General features: G+C 49.5%; 1 protein-coding gene across 1 annotated transcript in view; it reads right to left on the reverse strand.

Annotated features, from left to right (window-relative positions):
* PIGU (phosphatidylinositol glycan anchor biosynthesis class U) overlaps positions 1-18,578 on the reverse strand; it is a 93,484-nt gene that overhangs the window by 6,718 nt on the left and 68,188 nt on the right. Inside the window, exons 10-11 of the mRNA XM_069548374.1 lie at positions 15,385-15,509; positions 8,292-8,434 (exon numbers count right to left, since the gene is read on the reverse strand). Coding sequence (XP_069404475.1) covers positions 8,292-8,434; positions 15,385-15,509 — 268 coding nt within the window. The remainder of the gene's footprint in view (positions 1-8,291; positions 8,435-15,384; positions 15,510-18,578) is intronic.

An 18,578-nucleotide genomic window follows, 5' to 3' on the forward strand; every position in this document is an offset into this window, starting at 1 on the left:
CCACACGCTGACCCACGCTGCTGGAGCCGCTCTGCTCTAGTGGAGCAGCCTGTTAAAGCCGCCCTCAGTGACCACAGCTGAGCCCCTTGGCCTCACTTGCCATCAACCACCAGTTGCCACCAGTTTCCCTCAGAATTCCAACTCAGCCCCCTTTTGCTCGAAGGCCTTCCTCATCCTCCTGGCCCCTGAGGGGTCACACACACACACTCACTCTCTCACACACACACACACACACACCATGAAAGCCTCTCACTTGCCCGCTCAGAAGCCTCCAGTGCTCCCCTCTTCCTGCGCTGCACCTGCATGTCCCCGAAGCCCCAAACACAGCCGGGGCCACACCTTGGTGCTTCTGCGCAAGCCCCATCCCTGGGCTAGGATGATCTTTCTCCCAAAGGGCTCCTTCTCATCCCTAGAGAGGCAACGTCTCCCCCCAACCCCCACACTCAATGAAGTCACTTCCCACTGCCTCCCCACCAAATGGTGGCATCTACTCCAGCTCTGGGACCCCAGACCCAGCATGCAGCTGGCATCCTGCCCCCGTGAGGGCTCAGTCAGACAACATTCCTCTCAGTGGCAGCTCTGGGTCATGATGAAGATACAGACAGACAGACAGTCGTGCTGAGTGGCTTGTGGGATATTAGTTTCCTGACCAGGGATCAAATCCAGGCCCTGGCAGTGACAGCACCGAGTCCTAACCACTGGACCACCAGGGATGTCCCAGAAGATGAAGACTGAATGGGGCAGCTGATAAAACGTGGCTGAGGACAGAGTGGGTAGATCAGAAGTGGTATGAAATGGTCAGAAGGTGCTCCACTACAGGGTGGGAGTGAGGAGAGACCAAGAAACCAACACCTGAGTATCTGCCCTGGGCCGGGTCCTTTAATAATAAGCACATCAGTGGCTCAGCAGGTAGAGAACCTGCCTGCAATGCAGGAGACCCAGGGGATGCGGGTTCAATTACTGGGTTGGGAAGATCCCCTGAAAGAGGAAATGGCAACCCACTCCAGTATTCTTGCTGGGAAATCCCATGGGCAGAGGAGCCTGGCGGGCTAGTCTATAGGGTTGCAAGATTCGGACATGACTGAGCAATTAATACACACACTCAGGAACTGTCACAATACCCTGGGGCAGGGCTTAGAAGCCTCAGAGGTGAGCAGACTCAGAGGTTAAGGGTCTTGCCTGGGATCACTGGGGAGTAAGTGACATGTTGGGGCTGCAGTGTCTATCCTGCCTGTCTGAGGCCTAAACACCAGTCCATCCTGGCCCCCATAACCCTCCTCAGGGGTCTGCACCCACACACGCTGGGTCCTGCTGTGGCCCTGTGCTCACGCTTCATATCCACTAGGCCCAGAGCTGTGCTCCCAGTTCACAACTGTGTCACTGAGCCAAGGAGACAGTTTCTTGAGAAAAGGCAAAACGAGCATATGAGACATCAGAGTCAGCAATTAAGGCAGCGTGTCTAGAAGCCATGGGGCTCAGGATCGCAGCCATGGCCAACAGCCCTGGGCTGCAGTGTCCTGGAGAGGCAGGTGCTGTCATCCCAGGCATGTCCCAGCTCCCCAGGTCTCACCTGTGCTGGGGATGCTGACACCTGACAGCCACGGGAGAACTCCCGTGACTGTCATCACTGGCAATCATAGTGCCTCAGCCCCCACCCTTGCTGCCCAGGATCTAGGAAATGGGGATTTAATGGGGAGCAAGAGGGGCCAAGGGCTGGTGCTGGATGGGGCTTAGGTGTGACCGGCCAACTCAGGCCTCAATGGACAGGCATGGGAAGAGATGGTGGAGAAATGGCCCCACCCTCTAAAGTTCTAAAGATGCAAAACAGTAGGGAAATCACTGGATCTCAGCCTCAGGGTCGGGAAGGTCACGAAGGTAGATCATAGCTAGTTATGAAGGCAGTTATCATCTAGGCGGCACTTTCCAATTCATCCACGTTTTCCCCACTCACTTCCATATTCTCCACTCATGACCCTGTTCCAGGCTGGGGACACTGAGGCTACCAGCCGCTCACACCAGGTCTCAAGATCCCCCTCCCTGTGCTCCAGATTCCAGCCCACACCCCGATCTCTTCCCTTCCTGGCAGAGGGAGGTTTTCAGAGCACAAGTCTGGCCTCAATTGTCTTTACTTCAGACCGACAGCTCAGCCTGGTCCTCAGCATAACTTGTGGCTCTGACCACGGCTGTCTTGAAAGGGCCTCATTCCCTATCAGGTGGCACGTGCTGGTCCTACAGAACTGCATTCCACAGCAGCTCCCTCACAGGCTCTCACCCCCAGTCCTCACCTCCCAGAACCTGGTTTGAACCTGGCAGGTCCTGCAGGACTCCACTTAGAGGCGTCCTCCCCGCAGAAGCGTCCTTAACCACCAGCTCTGAGCTCCCAGCACAGTCACCCTGCCCTGGCCCCGCCCATTTCCTTTTCTTTCTCTCCCACAGACAGCAGAGCTACTGGGAAGCAGGGCTGTGTCTCACATACCCCTAGCAGAGTGCCTGGCACCTAGTTAATATTTACAAATCAATCAACTAGGCACGAAGTTATGTGACTTGCCCAGGGCCAGTGAGCTGGGCAGGCAGGGGGCTGGGAGGCACTGTGGAGTTCCTGTTGGCCTTGACACCGCTGTACTCCGTCTGTGCTTTTTCTCTCTGGTTGTGTGGGTAAGACAAAGGCGGGGGAAAGGGCCTGTGAAAGACAAGTCTGGGATGCTGAGTGTTAAGTCTGAGGATGGGAGGGACAAAAGAATGAGCTAAGATGTTAACAAAACGCTACCAGCTAAGGAGAGCGAGCACCCACGCACGTAGAGCTGGACAAGGACGAGGGCTCCAGCCTGGGCCACTGGCGCCTCACACCACGAGGAGCAGGCCTCCCAGCCGGGGCCATATACCACAAGAATGAGCCTGACAGTCCCCTGTCTGTGCATAACACAGGCTCCACACCACTGGACCACTGGTGACCTGCACAACCCGTCCCCACTTTTTCTCACTGGGGAAGGCAGATTCCCTTCCCCAGAAGGACACACAGGACTGAATGAGCTTCCACATGAGTGAACAAGAAAAGATCATGGAGATGTTTCATTAAAAAGAAAAAAGTCATACTTTCATCATGCTGCCAACAATAAACATGAGTGAGTGAAGTTGCTCAGTTGTGTCCGACTCTTTGCGACCCTATGGACAGTAGCCTACCAGGCTTCTCCGTCCATGGGATTTTCCAGGCAAGAGTACTGGAGTGGGGTGCCATTTCCTTCTCCAACAATAAAACACATACACAAACAGAACTCCTCCACGAGCAGACGAGGTCATGTCAACACACAGGGAAATGTCCAGGAGGCTGGACAAGCATGTGATCCAAAAGGTTAAAGGGATCACTTGGGCTTGCTCCCCAGTAAGAGCTCTTTCAACATGAGCCACTATTAATCATAACTCTAGGGGAAGATTTCCTTATGTTACCTGTTTTTAAGTTGAATTAAGGCAAGTGGGACACCTTACCTTCCTCTTAAAACAGCTGAATTTAAACATTCCTGTTTACATGTAATCTGGCTCAGCAGTAAAGAATCCGCTTGCCAAAGCAGAAGACTCAGGTTTGATTCCTGGGTCAGGAAGATCCCATGGAAAAGGAAATGGCAACCCACTCCTGTATTCTTGCCTGGGAAATCCCATGGATAGAGGACAGAGGAGGATAGCCGTGGACAGAGGAGGGCGACAGTCTGTGGGGTTGCAAAAGAGTCGAACACAACTGAAGCAACTAAGCAACAAGTCCTAGATGACAACATTATCCATCTGCTCATCTCTGAATTGCAGAAAAAAGAGAGAAGGCAAGCAGATTGCTCTCTTTCCCTTGGTTTCTAGGTCTGAGTGCTTCCTTAGGAATTTGCTCTGGGTATTTGAAGAGCACCTTGCTCATAATAGCTCCCATGTCAACACGTGTCAACATACAGATCCTCTCACCCTGCCCCACCTGACCTGGAGGTCACTTGCTGAAGGTCATACAGTGGCAGAGTGGGGGACCTTGCGGCACGTGTGCATGTGAGACACAGACTCACCTCTTACGTACCTACAGGTGGTTTCCTGTTGCTATTTCCTGGTTACTGACTCTCAGGCACAATTATAATCAGCAAATGATCTGTGCCACAGGCTAAAAAATACTTCATGGCTCTGAGGAAAGGATGGGGCCCAAGTCACTAGTTTACCTGCCAGTATCATTAATAATTACCAATGATTTGTTCTATTATGAAACATGGAACTGACCAACTCAAACAGAGCAGGATTTCAAATCTTCAGGCTGAGATGCACTCTACATTCAGCTCCAGAGTCAGCAGTGATGGGCCAGACACCTGCTGAAAATCCGTACTCATCTGGTTCCCAGGACAGCTTTGCTCTGTCTTGCCCAGGCAGGGGAGAATAAAGACCAGGTAACTACCAGGCACTGCTGCAGGTAGAAGAGCTGGAAGGAGCAGGCTGAGGGACTGAGGACACCCTCCAAATGCCACACAGCTCACCAGAAGCACTAACTCTAGGTCAGACGGAGGCTGCACTGGCTAGGGCTATGGACGACACGCAGGGGCTTCACTGGCCATTGAGACCAGGATCTGGCAAAAGTGGGACAGAGCTGCCACCCCTCGACCTTAGCCAGTGAGGGTGACCTGGCCCCCACTCTGCCCACCTCCCCGCTTCCTTCTGAGTCTGGAAGGCCCAGCCCATACTCTTATTCCCTAAGGCTTTCTCTGACCACTCAACAGGAAAGTTGATCTTGCTCTCTTGGGATTCCTACAGTGGTTATACTCTGCACATTTGGCCATTAATCACATGATGTTCTCCCTGCCTCTCTTTGGTTCCTTCAATCATTCCACAAATATCTGCTAAACAACTGCCCTGTGCCAAGCACTGACTGGGTGGCTGGGGACCCTGCAGTGGGTAGGAGGGTGGATTTCTGCCTTCGTGAAGCTCACAGGCTAGCGGGGGAGGCAGAGAGAGAAGCAGGTAAGTTATGTAGAGTTATAAACTGGATAAGCACTATGAAGGAAACACGCAGAATGCCAAGACAGAGACTGTGGGACAGGGAAACCTCACAGAAGATCTCTCTGGGGAGGTAACAATTAATCGCTACCAACTTCTAAATGTCCATTTGCACTTTGCAGCTCCCAACAGGCTGGAGGGCAGGGGAAGCAGACCCTTACAACAAGGGGTGCTCTTATAGCTCAGTTCGTGCTCTGGGACAAGAATGTGACTCTAAGGACTGCCTTGGTGAGTAAGTGCCCCCTGTGACACGCCCCTTGAGTGATCCAGCGGTGGCAGCAACAACAAAACCCGAAGCCAGCAGTCCCAGAAAGTATTTGACTCAACAGACCTGTCTCTGGCTCAGAGCACAAAGCCCAGACCAAGGAGGTCAATGAAACAGGCATGCTGGATGCCTGAACAAACGGCCAGCTTCAGGACACCTGGCCCACTGCCAGGAGGCCTGGAGGCTGGCATAACTTGTCTGAAGGGCAACTTGGCAAAATCTGCCAAAACATACAATGCTTACGCCCTCTGACCCAGTAAATCCCATCACCTGGAATCTATCCTAGAAAATACTGGCATGTGTGCGCAACAATATGTGAGGAGATACGCAGGGTTCTTCCATTTATAACATCGAATCACCAGAAGCAACATCAATGTCCATCAGTTGCGGCCTACCAGTCACAGAAATCACAGGACATCCCGCCACAGAATGGGTATCACGGAGCCGTTACAAAAAAAAAAAGTGATCTCAAGGTAAAATTATCAAGTGGAAAAACAGCCAGTTAAAGAATAGTACTCAGCATGGGATGTCTTTATGTTTGCATGTGGACTTAGAGCTATAAGTCTCTTAACACACAGAGGAAGCTTGCAAAGACACACACCAAACTGATTCTAACAATCACATCTGCCACAGGACAAGAAGAGATGCAGGCTTTACTTTACATCTCATATGCTTCTATTTTGTCTTCTTTTCCCCGGCAGTAATGAATTCACTCATATGATTAAAAATGCATTTTAAACAGTTTTTTTTTTAAGATAAAGTTCAATGCCAAGAGATCAACCTAGTGTTTCTCCATAGCTCAGCCTCTAATACTCATCATCCAACTGGCCTTGGTTCCTACCCCTAACCACTTCCTCCTTTTTCCAACAATTCAGTTTCTCCTGGCTTTGCGGCACCTGACGACTTGTAAACATTTCCTGTAACATTTTCAGACACCGTTTTTTCATAAAGACAGCCACAGGACAGAAAGCTGTTATCTGGAAAGTTCCATGGATACTTCATACCACTGCAACTGTATTCCTGACCCACAGTGACCTGACGACCTGACAACAAGCTGTGGACTATTTCAGTGGAGCTTGCCAAGCCCCCCAGAGGCCCAGGGCAGGCCCCATGCCAGTCATCATTTTCAAAGGAAAAGGAAGGGGATTTTAATAAGACAGAAGAGCCAGAACAACTTTTTGAATTTCTTCAATGTACTTCAAGAAATTTGTAGCCTGCAGATTTCTGTTTGCGTGGACAGAGGCAGGAGGTGCTGAGTATCTATCCACCAACAGTAACCTGTGTGTGTGACAGGCAGAACAGATTCCCTGGCTTGCTCCCACCCAGCCTACCGGGCTCTCCATCTCTCTTCCTGCTGTGCACAAACTAAGACAAATAGCCAGGCTGGACATGAGTTGTCCAAAAACGTCCATGCAGGAAATACCAGACTCATCACTCATTGCAAGAGCCCTAACTCCCTTCTTCTTTTCCAGCAGCTAACCTTGGAGGCAAAAAGTCTCCGTGGGGATTATTCACTGGCATCACTGGTCTCTCTAGCGAGCTGTGCTTCCCATTCGTCCATTATGCACAGGAAATGCCAGGCTGTGCCAATGGCAATTGAAATGGTGAAGGGCACAAGTGATTCTCATAAGATCTCGACAATTAGGACACAGCTGACCTGAGGGAACACAGCATGGTGAACGAGGGGCCCTCAGAGAAGCGTGCTAGACAACCTGCAACAGAATCGCTGGAGAACTTGTTAAAAATACAAAATCCAAGGGCTTCCGTGGAGGTCCGGTGGCTAAGACTCCACACTCCCAATCAATGCAAGGGGCCTAGGTTTGATCCCTGATCAGGGAACTAGATCCCAAGGGCCGCAAGTAACGATCCCGGTGCAACCAAATAAAGAAATATTTTTTAAAAATACAAAGTCCAATCGACACCTCTGGGAGTGGGATCAGGGAATCTGCTTTAAAAAAATCAAAGCCATGTAATTATGACAGCTGTAGCATAAACACGGGACTTAAAAACACCTTAACAAGGAATCTGTATTTTTTAACAAGCTTCCTGCAATGATTCTGATGCAGAGAAGCACTGCTCCATGGCCCCAAGGGAGAGGCTGTCCCCAGGTCAGAGTTCCATGCTGGTCCTTCTCATTCTAGGATGCCTCTCGGCCTCCTCTCTGGCTAAACTACTTCTCTCCTAAGGACGCTGCCTTTGCTCCTGCTGCTCCAAAGTCCACAGTCTCCCCTCCCCACCCTCACAAACCACTCTCAGCCCGGGGGGCCGCAGTCCAGGAAGTCATGGAAAGCAGAGTGCAGGGGAAGAGCACACTAGCCAGGATGGTGTGGTCAGGCTCTCACCCCACAGTCTCTCGCTCTTGCCCCACGTTTTGTAAATAATGATGATGTAACAGCTGAGATCACTGAGAGCCCTGCTCATGTGCATCACGAGGTACTCGCGCGGCCATGGGCTACTTCTGTTCCGTAAGGACATATACGCTCCACCTGGAAAGCCAGTGGGTTATGTGATGTTATGGCTACTGCTGAGTCTGCCGCACCAGCCAGAAGAGGATAAATGTGTTTGCAGTTCCTATTGCTCCTTGCGTCTTCTTCCAGCCTCTTAGCTTGTGCTGCCTATCCTGGGTTCAACTAACAGTGGGCACAGTGAGATACAGCGAGACAGCTGGTGCCGTGAGCAGGATCGGCGATACACCAAGCCTTCCCCGAACTTGGTTCTTGGCGCCTCCAATGATCTTGGGCAATCGACAATCTCTGTGAGCCTTGGTTCCCATTTGTAAAACAGGGATCACTGTCTCACAGGCTTGCTGTGAGAATTCAATGCAATAAACGTTAGCCAAGTTCAGTTTCCCCCACTGCTCTTACTGCCCTACCTTCTCTATAGAACCTCGAGCTACTTGAGGGGAAGAACTGCCCCTCGTTCACATCCAAACACTTGTTGGCAGAACCCACGGCCCAGATGGAATGTTTGAGGCTGCAAAATGAATCCCTGTTGCTGGGCTGTCCTTGACTCTTACCTGTCCAATGTTGAAGGTCAGTGTGATGGCATAAAAGAAGTTGGAGTTGGCACTTCCTGCATAAATCCAGAGATGCCACAGGACAGGGAAGAGCAGGGAGCAGATGATGATGATACAGGCGAGGACAAATATGTTTCGCAGAACTGCAAAGAAGATGGCCACCATTAGCAGGATTGCAAAGACACACACGGTCACCGTTAGCCTAGCGCTGACTCTCTCTGGGTCCCTTGCAGTGATGTCCCCGCAGCACAGAGAGGCCCAGGAAAAGCTTGGTGGAGCTCAAAGGCAGAACACCCCTGCTTCCCCACCCCAACACATACATACACACACACACTCAGACGCACACACACACAAGACGCAACCTCAGACCCTTGGCAATGGCTCCTTCCGCCTCCTTCCATGGGAGGTACAAGACTTTAACTCTACCTCCGACTCCGGGCTCAGCTGGCTACAGTCGGTAATGCTGTGAATGCCTCTGGGCACTGCAAGGGGCGGGGGAACTTCAGCAAGACACTGCCCTTAAACCCCCAATCCCAGGGTGTCCATGAGTGACTCCTCTCCTGGCCCCAAGCAGGGTGCTTTCTGACCTCTGTGGATCATAGATACGAATGGCAGCACCAACCCCTCAGTGTCTCTAGGGTGCCACAGCCCAGGTCTTAGGAAACACATTTTCCATTCTCCTCAGTTCATATCTTAGGTACCCTACCTTGCTTTTCAAATGTCCCTCACTCTTCCTTAGATGATCTCTTTTTCATACCCTCCCTCTTTACCATCATCCCCCCACTCCCTGAGGGAACGTAGAATCTCACCAGAGAGAAGCTCCCCCAAAGCCCCTGAGAGGACCGGCTACACACAGTGGTCTGGGGGCAGGCTGGCAGGCAGAGTTCCACTGGGGTAAGGCAGCCTGACAGTGGGGCACAGACCTCAGAGAGACCTTGGTTAAAATTCCTGGGGACTTTCCTGGTGGTTCAGTGGTTAAGAATATGCCCTGCAATACAGGGAATGCACTTTTATTCCATGGTTGGGGAACCAGGATCCCACATGCCACAGAGCAACCAAGCCTGCGCACTGCTTCTAGAAGTCCCCCATGCGCCACATGAAAATCCAGCAAGCTGCAGTGAGACCCAATGAAGCCAAATAAATAAATTTAAAAACAATTCCTGCTCTGCCAGCAAGTTTCTCAGAATCTCAGCTTCCTCATCTCTAAAATAGGGCTAAAATGCCTACTTCATGGAGTGTTCCATGAATTGAACAAGTTGTGGAAAAGCTAGCAAGGATGTATTACTGTGTGTTTGCTATTGCTATGGTAACAAATGATCGCAAACTTAGTGGCTTAAACAATAGAATGCATTGTCTTACAGTCCGGGAGGACGGAAGTCCACAGGCTCTGGTGGCTCTAGAGGAGAATCCACTTGCTGGCCTTCGCAGCACCCGGAGGCTGCCGGCATTTCTGGCTCAAGACTCCCATTTTCAACCAGCAATTGATTGAGTCCTTCTCATGTCGTATCATTATGACCTCCTCTTCTGCCTCCCTCCTCCACTTTTTTTTTTTTAACGGACTTTAGTTTTTAGAGCAGTTTTAGGTTCACAGCAAAGCTGAGTGGTACGTTCACAGCAAAGCTGAGTGGTACGTAGAGACTGCCCATGTACCCTCCTGCCTCTACTTCTGCTCTTAAGGGCACTTGTGTGGATAATCTAGGATACTCTCCCCATCTGCAGGCCGTCTGTCACGTAAGGTGATCTAGTCACAGGTTCCGGGATCAAGGAGGGGGCGTTATTCTGCCTAACACAGGGGTCTCCAGGGTCTGGGATCTAATGCCTGATGTGCTGAGGTGGAGCTGATATAATAGAAATAAAGTGCACAATAATGCAATGCATTTTATATATAATATATAGTATATATAACATATTTATATGTAACTTATATATTCTATATATATATCTTATATATTCTATATTATATATACATATTCTATATTATATAACCCAAACCATCCCTCCCCACTCCATCCATGGAAAAATTGTCTTCCATGAAACCAGTCCCTAGTGCCAAATGATTTTTCCCTCCTTTTAATTCAACAGGAGATATCTGACAGTAGGATTATATGCCATTTTTGTTTCTTTATATTTTATTATATTTTTAAATAAAGTAATAAATATTTACAATTAATTAATTAGAATACCTTAAAAAAAACTGAGCGATTAATAAAAGCTTAGGTCTGATTCTCAGCAGACACTCAGTCAGTAGAGGTTCCCCTCCCCTCTCTGATCCTGACCATCAGGAAATCCCTTCTCCAAACTCAGAGTTCAGAGATATTTAAGAGATAGGGAAACTCCTGAACCTTAAGGCCTCTTATCTCAGCTGTACAACGACTTGGCTGAAATGCTATTCTGGGAGTTCAGGCGTTGGAAAGGGGACTGGGTTACAGCCAAGGTTCTCAATTCTGGTTGTAAAATGAACTCACCTGGGGAGCGCCACCCATGCTACGTGAATCAGTCTACAGAGGTGGGGCCCAGGAATCCATATTGGTTTCTACAAGCTTCCCTGGTGATTCCAATATGCAGCCAAAGCTGTGAGCCACTGGGTCACAGTGGCAGACCTCTGCCCAATAGGGGCCCGTGCTGGTCTGCAGCAGAGACTTGGCTGGTCAGTGTCACAGTGAGGATAACCAGCCAAGGTAGTTCAGAGATCTTGTCAGAGCTGAATGTTTCCAACTTAAGCTTCATTCTTTATTGAGTAATTACAGGTGTCTTGCTGCTGCCTGCTGTTGTTAAAAAGTCCTTTCTTTCATAAAATCGAGACAAATGGCCAGTAGTTGACTGTTTTAGTGTCTTCAGTAAAATAAAAAGTTGGAAACTCTGTCACCAGGATCTTTTTTTTAATGCTAGTAGTCCCTGAAATCCCATGATTTGGAAACACTGACTTGGAGGGCTTGCAAGGTACTCTCTTCTGATCTGAAATTTCCACACTTCTGGGTTTTCAAAGCTGAGAGGTGAAAGCCCTGACTCAAGCCTCTTAGAGAACTCTAAGAGGCCTCAGTCTTGCTCCCAGAAACAGGAGTCTGGGGAGAAAGATGTCTGCACTGAGAGTTATTAGTAAACAAAGTTACAACCTCAAGAAAAGAGATGAAGTGAGTGAAGATCACTCAGTTGTGTCCGACTCTTTGTGATCCCATGGACTATACAGTCCATGGAATTCTCCAGGCCAGAATACTGGAGTGGGGAGCCTTTCCCTTTTCCAAGGGATCTTCCCAACACAGGGATTGAACCCAGGTGTCCAGCATTGCAGGCGGATTCTTTGCCAGCTGAGCCTGGTGAAGGGAAGCCCAGGATATGTCTATTTACCATTCCTCCACTTCATCACTATTTACATACTTTTCTCAATGGTTCTTTCTTTAAAAAACAAAACAAAACACTCCTAATACTTTCAGAGGTTTTGTTTTGTTTTTTCTTTTTCTGCATTGGGTCTTCGCTGCAGCAAATACGTTTCTCTCTAGTTGAGGTGCTTAGGCTCAGCAGGCCCGAGGTATGTGGATCCTAGTTCCCCTACCAAGAATCAAACCTCTTTCCCTTGCACTGGAAGCTGGATTCATAGCTAATCGATCACTAGGGAAGTCCTTCAGTGGTTCTTTCTGATTTCTGGGTAATTATTTTGCTGAAAAGAATACACAGTATTCCTAAAATAAAACTCCTGTGGTCTGACAGTCCAGCTGGGTCTTTGCTCCATGTCTCCAGTCACTCTGTATTTTAGAACGGGTGACAAGGAGGTGACCAAGTGCAGAGACTGAGAGGTTCACATGCACCTCCTGGGGGCAATCACAGAAAGCTCTGACAATGCTTTCCCTGTGCCCTGAAGAACTGTCACCACATCCAACTGGCTTCTGGCCTGTGGTGACCTTTGCAGGACCGTGGAGCTGCTACTCACTCTTGCTGGCTGACTGGCCTGAGGATTCCAGCTATACGCCAGAGCAGATGGAGCCAGGGACCCGGGGCACAGGACGGCCTGTTCCAGCACCACGATGTGTCGGAGATGTCAGAGGTGACCAGGTGACCCTTCATCCGCCACGCTGGGCCAGATGGAATCAGATTTCCCGCCAAGTTCCCTGGGTGACTTCCTCAGATCTCTGGCTCCATCACTGACAAACTGAAACCTCAGGCAAGTCACTTTCCCTCTCTGAGCCTCAGGCATTGAGAAATAAAATTCCACTGGAAGAATCCAGTCCCATCGGGAGGGGCACAGAAGGTATTTAGGGACTTCAAAGGTCATGGTGCTGTTTCTTTTCTTAAACTAGGTGCTGGGCACATGGAAATTTATTGTATTTTTTTAGTAACAAATGCATATTTTAAAATCAATATTCCTTTATCTGTATGTAATAATTAATACCAAAAAAGAAAAAATGAAGGACACACACACACACAAAATCCAGCCCTTTGGTAACTGGCTCTTTGAGCTCGACCACTGCAGGCTGGCACGGGCCTTGCCAGCAGGCTGTTCCCTAACACCGCGCTTGTGTGTCTGTGTGACTCATCCTGGCCCCAAGCTCCGCAGAGTCCCAGCATCTGGGACCTGCACTCGGGGGAGGGCCCACATGCCTCTCCTCCCCACTAAGCAGGACAGGAAAACAAAACGGCGAATGTGTGAGCAGGCATGCTGACACTGGTAACTCATGTCTAAACCGAATTCTTAAACACATTAGAAGCTGATTATATTCAACCTAGGTGTAAAGACCTCACAAGGATTCCACTCACACGTCCACACAACCAGGCTGAAGATGCCCTGGACAAACAGAATGACTCATAGTTGTCTTGCCCCAAACAGACATGCCAAGTCTGAGCGTTCTCTGCTTCAGGAGCTGCGCCTGGCAGACAACGCTGTCTGCGGGCCCTTCAGACAAGCTCAACTTGCTCAGTGAGCCAACAACAGCATCTATTAGCTCATCCAGGTTTCCGGAAACCCCATCCTTATTTTTTGTGCCTCATCACCCAGAGGGCATAAAATAGTTCAAGTTTTGAAAAATATGTTTATTTCAATGACTCTGAGTGACTCTGGTTTTCAAGCCTGAAGCTTTGATCTGAAACTATGCAGGAGACCTCCCTGTGTAATTACTACTACTAATAATAACAGTGGGGCTATTTACATTTATTCTTTCTCAGACCTCAAACACCCCTGAAAGATATTCTGACAGATGAAAAAATGGGAAACTCAGAAAGGTTAAACGACTTGCTAGTAATGGGAAAGCCAGAATTCAGACTCAAGACTGTCTGGCTCCAGGCTCTCTTTAGCAATAGGGGATGAAAGATCTCACCTGAGGGAGACACCCTCTGTGGGAGAGACAGCCAGAGCAACTCCATCTTAGGGGAAAGAGGACCAACGTCCCCCAGACTCACCCCATCACAAACTAGGGTATGTTCACATGTCCTGTGCCTTTGGGACTTGCCAAGGGGCCCCAGGCTGCCTCTGAGACCCCTCTACTGGGTGAACTGGGTGATTCTTGTCTGTTCAATGAGGATGCCACAAGCAGAAGATGCTACTTCCTGCTTCTGATCTGCTCGACTGGTCACTGCCCCACCTGGAGGAGCAGTCCTGCTTGTCCTGCCCACTCAACCTGTTTACCTTTGCTCAAAGGCCCACTCCTATAGACAGGTTTCTTTCTAGCAGCTGGTCAGTTTCACTTCCCGGTTGATGCTCAGCAGCCCCAAAACAACAATAAAGACATTTCCTCTGAAGCCTGTCCTCCCCAGGTTTATTGCTGTGCAAGGAAAATTCTGTAGCTCCCTTCCTGTTTTAGAGAATCAGGTGGTGTTGGGCCACTGGCACTGCTTCTTTATTGAAGTGAAGTCGTTCAGTCGTATCCAACTCTTTGTGACCCCATGGACTTTAGCCTACCAGGCTCCTCCGTCTGTGGGATTCTCCAGGCAAGAGTACTGGAGTGGGTTGCCATTTCCTTCTCCAGGAGATCTTCCCAACCCAGGGATCGAACACAGGTCTCCCGCATTGCAGGCAGGCGCTTTACCATCTGAGCCACCAAAAATCCCATCCACACAGATTGGGACTGACATATACACAAGAGTACCATATATAAAACAGATAACTAATAAGGACCCACTGCATAGCACAGGGAGCTCTCTAATAGCCTGTATAGGAAAAGAATCTAAAAATGGAGTGGATGTATGTATATGCATAATTGATCCACTTCGCTATATTCCTGAAACACAACATTATAAATCAACTAAACTCCAATAAAAACTATTTAAAAAAAAAAAAAAACCATCCACAAACATTTGAACATTTGTTAGGTTGTTCTGTGTGTCATCGGGTGTAATCCTGGATGCTGGGGACACAGAGGTGAGTGAGTCATGAGGCTACTCTTAGGGAGCCCACAAACAATGTAAAGAACCCAGAGGACTCAGAGCCTGACTCAGGGCAACAGCAGGAAATACTAGAAAGAACAACTAGATCAGCACTAGGCCGACTTCGGAGGAAGAGCCTGAACGGGTCTTCACATCAGGCACGAAGTCTACGGTGCAGCACAGGGAAATGGTTCAAAGCCACACTGTCCAGCATGACAGCCACTACCCATGTGTGGCTTCTTTAAATTAGATTAAAATTCAGCTCCCCAGTCACACTCGTGGTTACTCTATTGGACTGGGCAGATACAGGGCATGTCTATCATCACAGAAAGCCCTACTGGGCAGTGCTGGCTGGAGGCTCCTGCATTTGAATGCCAATGCCAGCCCTTCTACTACCAGTCTTGTGCCCTTGAACAAGCGACTCTATCTTTCTGTACCCTAGTTTTCTCATCTGCAAATGGGGATATTTTTCCTCAAAGTCTGGTGTGAAGATAAAATGAGCTGATGCACATAACATTCTTAGAACCACAGCGAGCAGGTACACAGTCAGTGCTCAATAAATGCTGGTTATTTTTATTATTACCACTTGTGTGTAGCACCAAGGGGCAGATATTGTGCTTCATGTCACTGCTGCCACAGCAGGTGCCCAAAAAATGCCTGTTCCTTCCTAACCACCGGCTGTTTTCTTCCAGGGCGAGGTGACACAAACCTGTGCCAGAGGGTGCGAGGTGGGGGTACTCACATCTGTAGAGATGGTTCCACACGGGGAAGAAGGCCATGTAGAGGGCCACATCCCCCACCGTCGGGTAGGACTTGAAGATGGCGATGATGGCGATCTGGATGAACATGAAGAAGATAGGGTGCTCCCTGGGGCAAGGTGGGGCAGACAGAGAGAGAGGCGGAGGTCAGTCAGGGACCAGGCCCACCCAAGAGTCTCCTCACCCCAGACCTGAAACCGAAATACATTCTCCAAGGGACTTTGTGCAGGGCAGGCTCCACCACCCACAAAACACAGGGCCAGGCCTAGCAGGAGGGCAATAAACTGCAGGAACCCTAAGATGCCCACAGGTAGTGAGAAGAACCCAGCACACACTAGAGACACAGCCCACAGAGACACTTCCCATCAACCCCCACCCCCCGCAGCTCCGGGCCTTCCCCCAGGAGCCCAGAGGAGGAAAACAAGTGAAGTCAGCGGCCTCTATTACTGGGTTTAAACGACTGCTTGTCAGAGTAATTAGGCAGCACCCTTGCCAGAGGCCCCTGACACTGGACCCCAGCAGGAAGTACCTCCTGGCTGATGCTTGTTTTCTCTGACAACAGGGTCAGTGGGGACTACAGATCTTTAGCTGTGATGAGCTCCTTTCCTGAAATGGCTGCATGCAGCTTTTTGCTCTTAAGGGCTGGAACTGGGGAATTTTCTGGTGGTCCGGTGCTAAGGCTCTGTGCTCCCAATGTGGGGGGCCTGGGTTTGACCTCTGGTCAGGAAACTAGATCCCACAAGCCACGACTAAGAGTTTGCATGCTGCAACTAAGACCTAATGCAGCCAAATAAATAAAAACGAACTTTAATGGGGGAGGGAGGGGCTGGAACTGGAGTTCTAGTCACCTTAAACCAGTAAGACTGGCTGCCACTTCCTGAACCTTCGCTTGTGCTCAATTCTGTGCTAGGCATCTTTTCCTGCATCATTACACGTGATCCTCACTACCTCCCACCTGGAAGGAGGCAATGCTGTCACTTCACTTTGTGGATGAGGAAATCAGGTTCAGAGAACATAAGAGAGTTCGAAAGTGATGGAGTGGCTTGTCTCCAGAGCACCTAAGCACCGCCGGTGCTGTTCTCTCGAGTGCCCAGCAGGACCACAGCTCTGATCAGGAAGGCTGAGATGGAACTCAGCCTCCAGTGCTCCTCCAAGAGCTGACTGAGTGCAGGAGAGAATCTGCCAGGAAGAAGCCAGATGTGCAGCCTCCTCAGGTCTGAGCAACGTGCACATGGCCTACTTCTGCACAGGACCCAGAAGGGTGTCTTCAGGTTAATGCCCAGTTCAGGAGGGTGTCTTCAGGTTAACGGCATTCTTGCCTTGTAGGTCAAAGGTCAGGTCACTCAATGGATGTAAATCTGAGATGTGGAGACAAATTTGTACACACCCAAATACTACTATGAGGCAAATGACTCAGAAACTCAGCTAAAAAGTTTCTGAGTCGAAGTTTCTGACTACAAACTCATGCAGTCCTGTAATCTCTAGGAAGGGTCTGGCTATCTCAGTGAGCATTTTCCTAAGGCTCATCCAAGTCATTGGTTTGGGCTTTTTAGGTAGCTGGTAACAGCTGCACCATTTCCAGGAAAAGGCTAATGACAAGGTGGTACCAAAAGACATGGTGAATGTATGGCTGAGTCCCTTTGCTGTTCACCTGAAACTATCGCAAAATTGTTAATTGGCTCTACTCCAATACCAAATAAAGAGTTTCTTTAAAAAAAAAAAAAAAACCCACACAACAATGAGACTTCCCTGGTAGCTCACCTGCCAACACAGGGGACAGGGGTCAATCCCTGGTCTAGGATGATTCCACATGCTGCGGAGCACCTAAGCCCATGTGGCACAACTACTGAGTCCACGCTGTAAAGCCAGAGCCACAACCACTGAGCCCACTAGCCACAGCTATTGAAGCCCACGTGCCTAGAGCCTGTGCTCCGCAACAAGAGAGACCACCGCAATGACAAGCCAGCGCATCATAACTGGAGGGTAGCCCCCGCTCGCCACAAATAAGGAAAAGCCTGTACAGCAACAGAGACCCAGCAGAGCCAAAAATAATACATACATAAATATATATAAACAAATACTGACACCAGAACCTCCTGCAAGAGCCGCTGGGGAGCAGTGACTGGTGGCCCTGTTCTCACAAAGCCGGCACTGCAGGGGCTGGAGTGGAACTGTATCCAGACACAGAAGGGCAGCCGAGAGGGAGGTCAGGTATCTTCATACCTTCCATTCCCACAGCTCTGTGGCCCTTGGTGGGGGTTGGGGGCAGGGTGTCACAAGATGGTGGTGGTCCCCAGGAGCTATCTGTAGCCTTTCACATGCCGACAATAGAAGGTGGTGGAGAACAGGCTACACACGTGAGGACAGGTGTGCCAGGTTCCCTGCTTCTTTCAGCCCAGACCCAGGCCTGACCAGAACCGGGGAAGGACATATGTACCACAGACAGCTGGAGAGCCTGGCTAAGTAAGGCTGCCAGAATTCTGGAGCCTGCCAGGCCAAGAAAGAAGGCTTTTTCTGTCAGATACCAGGCCAAGGCTATGTTATAAGAAGGGAACACCAGCTCTGAGCTTTACAGAAAGGGAACTGTGAGCCTTGGTTCACTGGCCATGGAGAATGAATGAAAGGTCAGAGCAAAGAACTCAAGCTCTTGAAATCTAAATCCAGCCCTTCTACCTCCCTGGACCACCCAGCTGTATCCATGCTGATTGGTGCCTGTTTGCCCCTCTCTGAAGCTAGGATAACAAAACCATTTCCGGGAGCTATTTAATCCTATGTGTGATCTCTCTCAGGAGCTTGGCAAGGTGCAGAGGTCTGAGCATAAATTCTGCAGCCAAACAAACCTGGTAACCCCAGCTCCACTGCTAACTGGCTGTGTGACTCTGGGAAAATCGTTTCACCTCTCTGAACAGCAATTTCCTAGACTAGCAAATGGAAGTGACAGTAACATAATGCCTACCTCCAAGAGTTGCTGGAAGGGTTAGGCATGAATATAACTAAAAAAGGTGGGATGGACAACACATGTTAGCTCTCTTACTCTGCAGAAGAGTATTCCATAGGCACTCCATTTGAGGGAAGTTGATCAAAGCTGCAGGTGACCAGCCCCTCAACTAACACCTCCTGAGTCCCTTTGGGCAAACTATCACTGGGACACAGCTAGAGGACTCCCAGCAAGATCCTC

This window comes from Ovis canadensis, chromosome 13 (assembly GCF_042477335.2).
Source record: "Ovis canadensis isolate MfBH-ARS-UI-01 breed Bighorn chromosome 13, ARS-UI_OviCan_v2, whole genome shotgun sequence".
In the NCBI taxonomy this organism is placed as follows: Eukaryota; Metazoa; Chordata; class Mammalia; order Artiodactyla; family Bovidae; genus Ovis; species Ovis canadensis.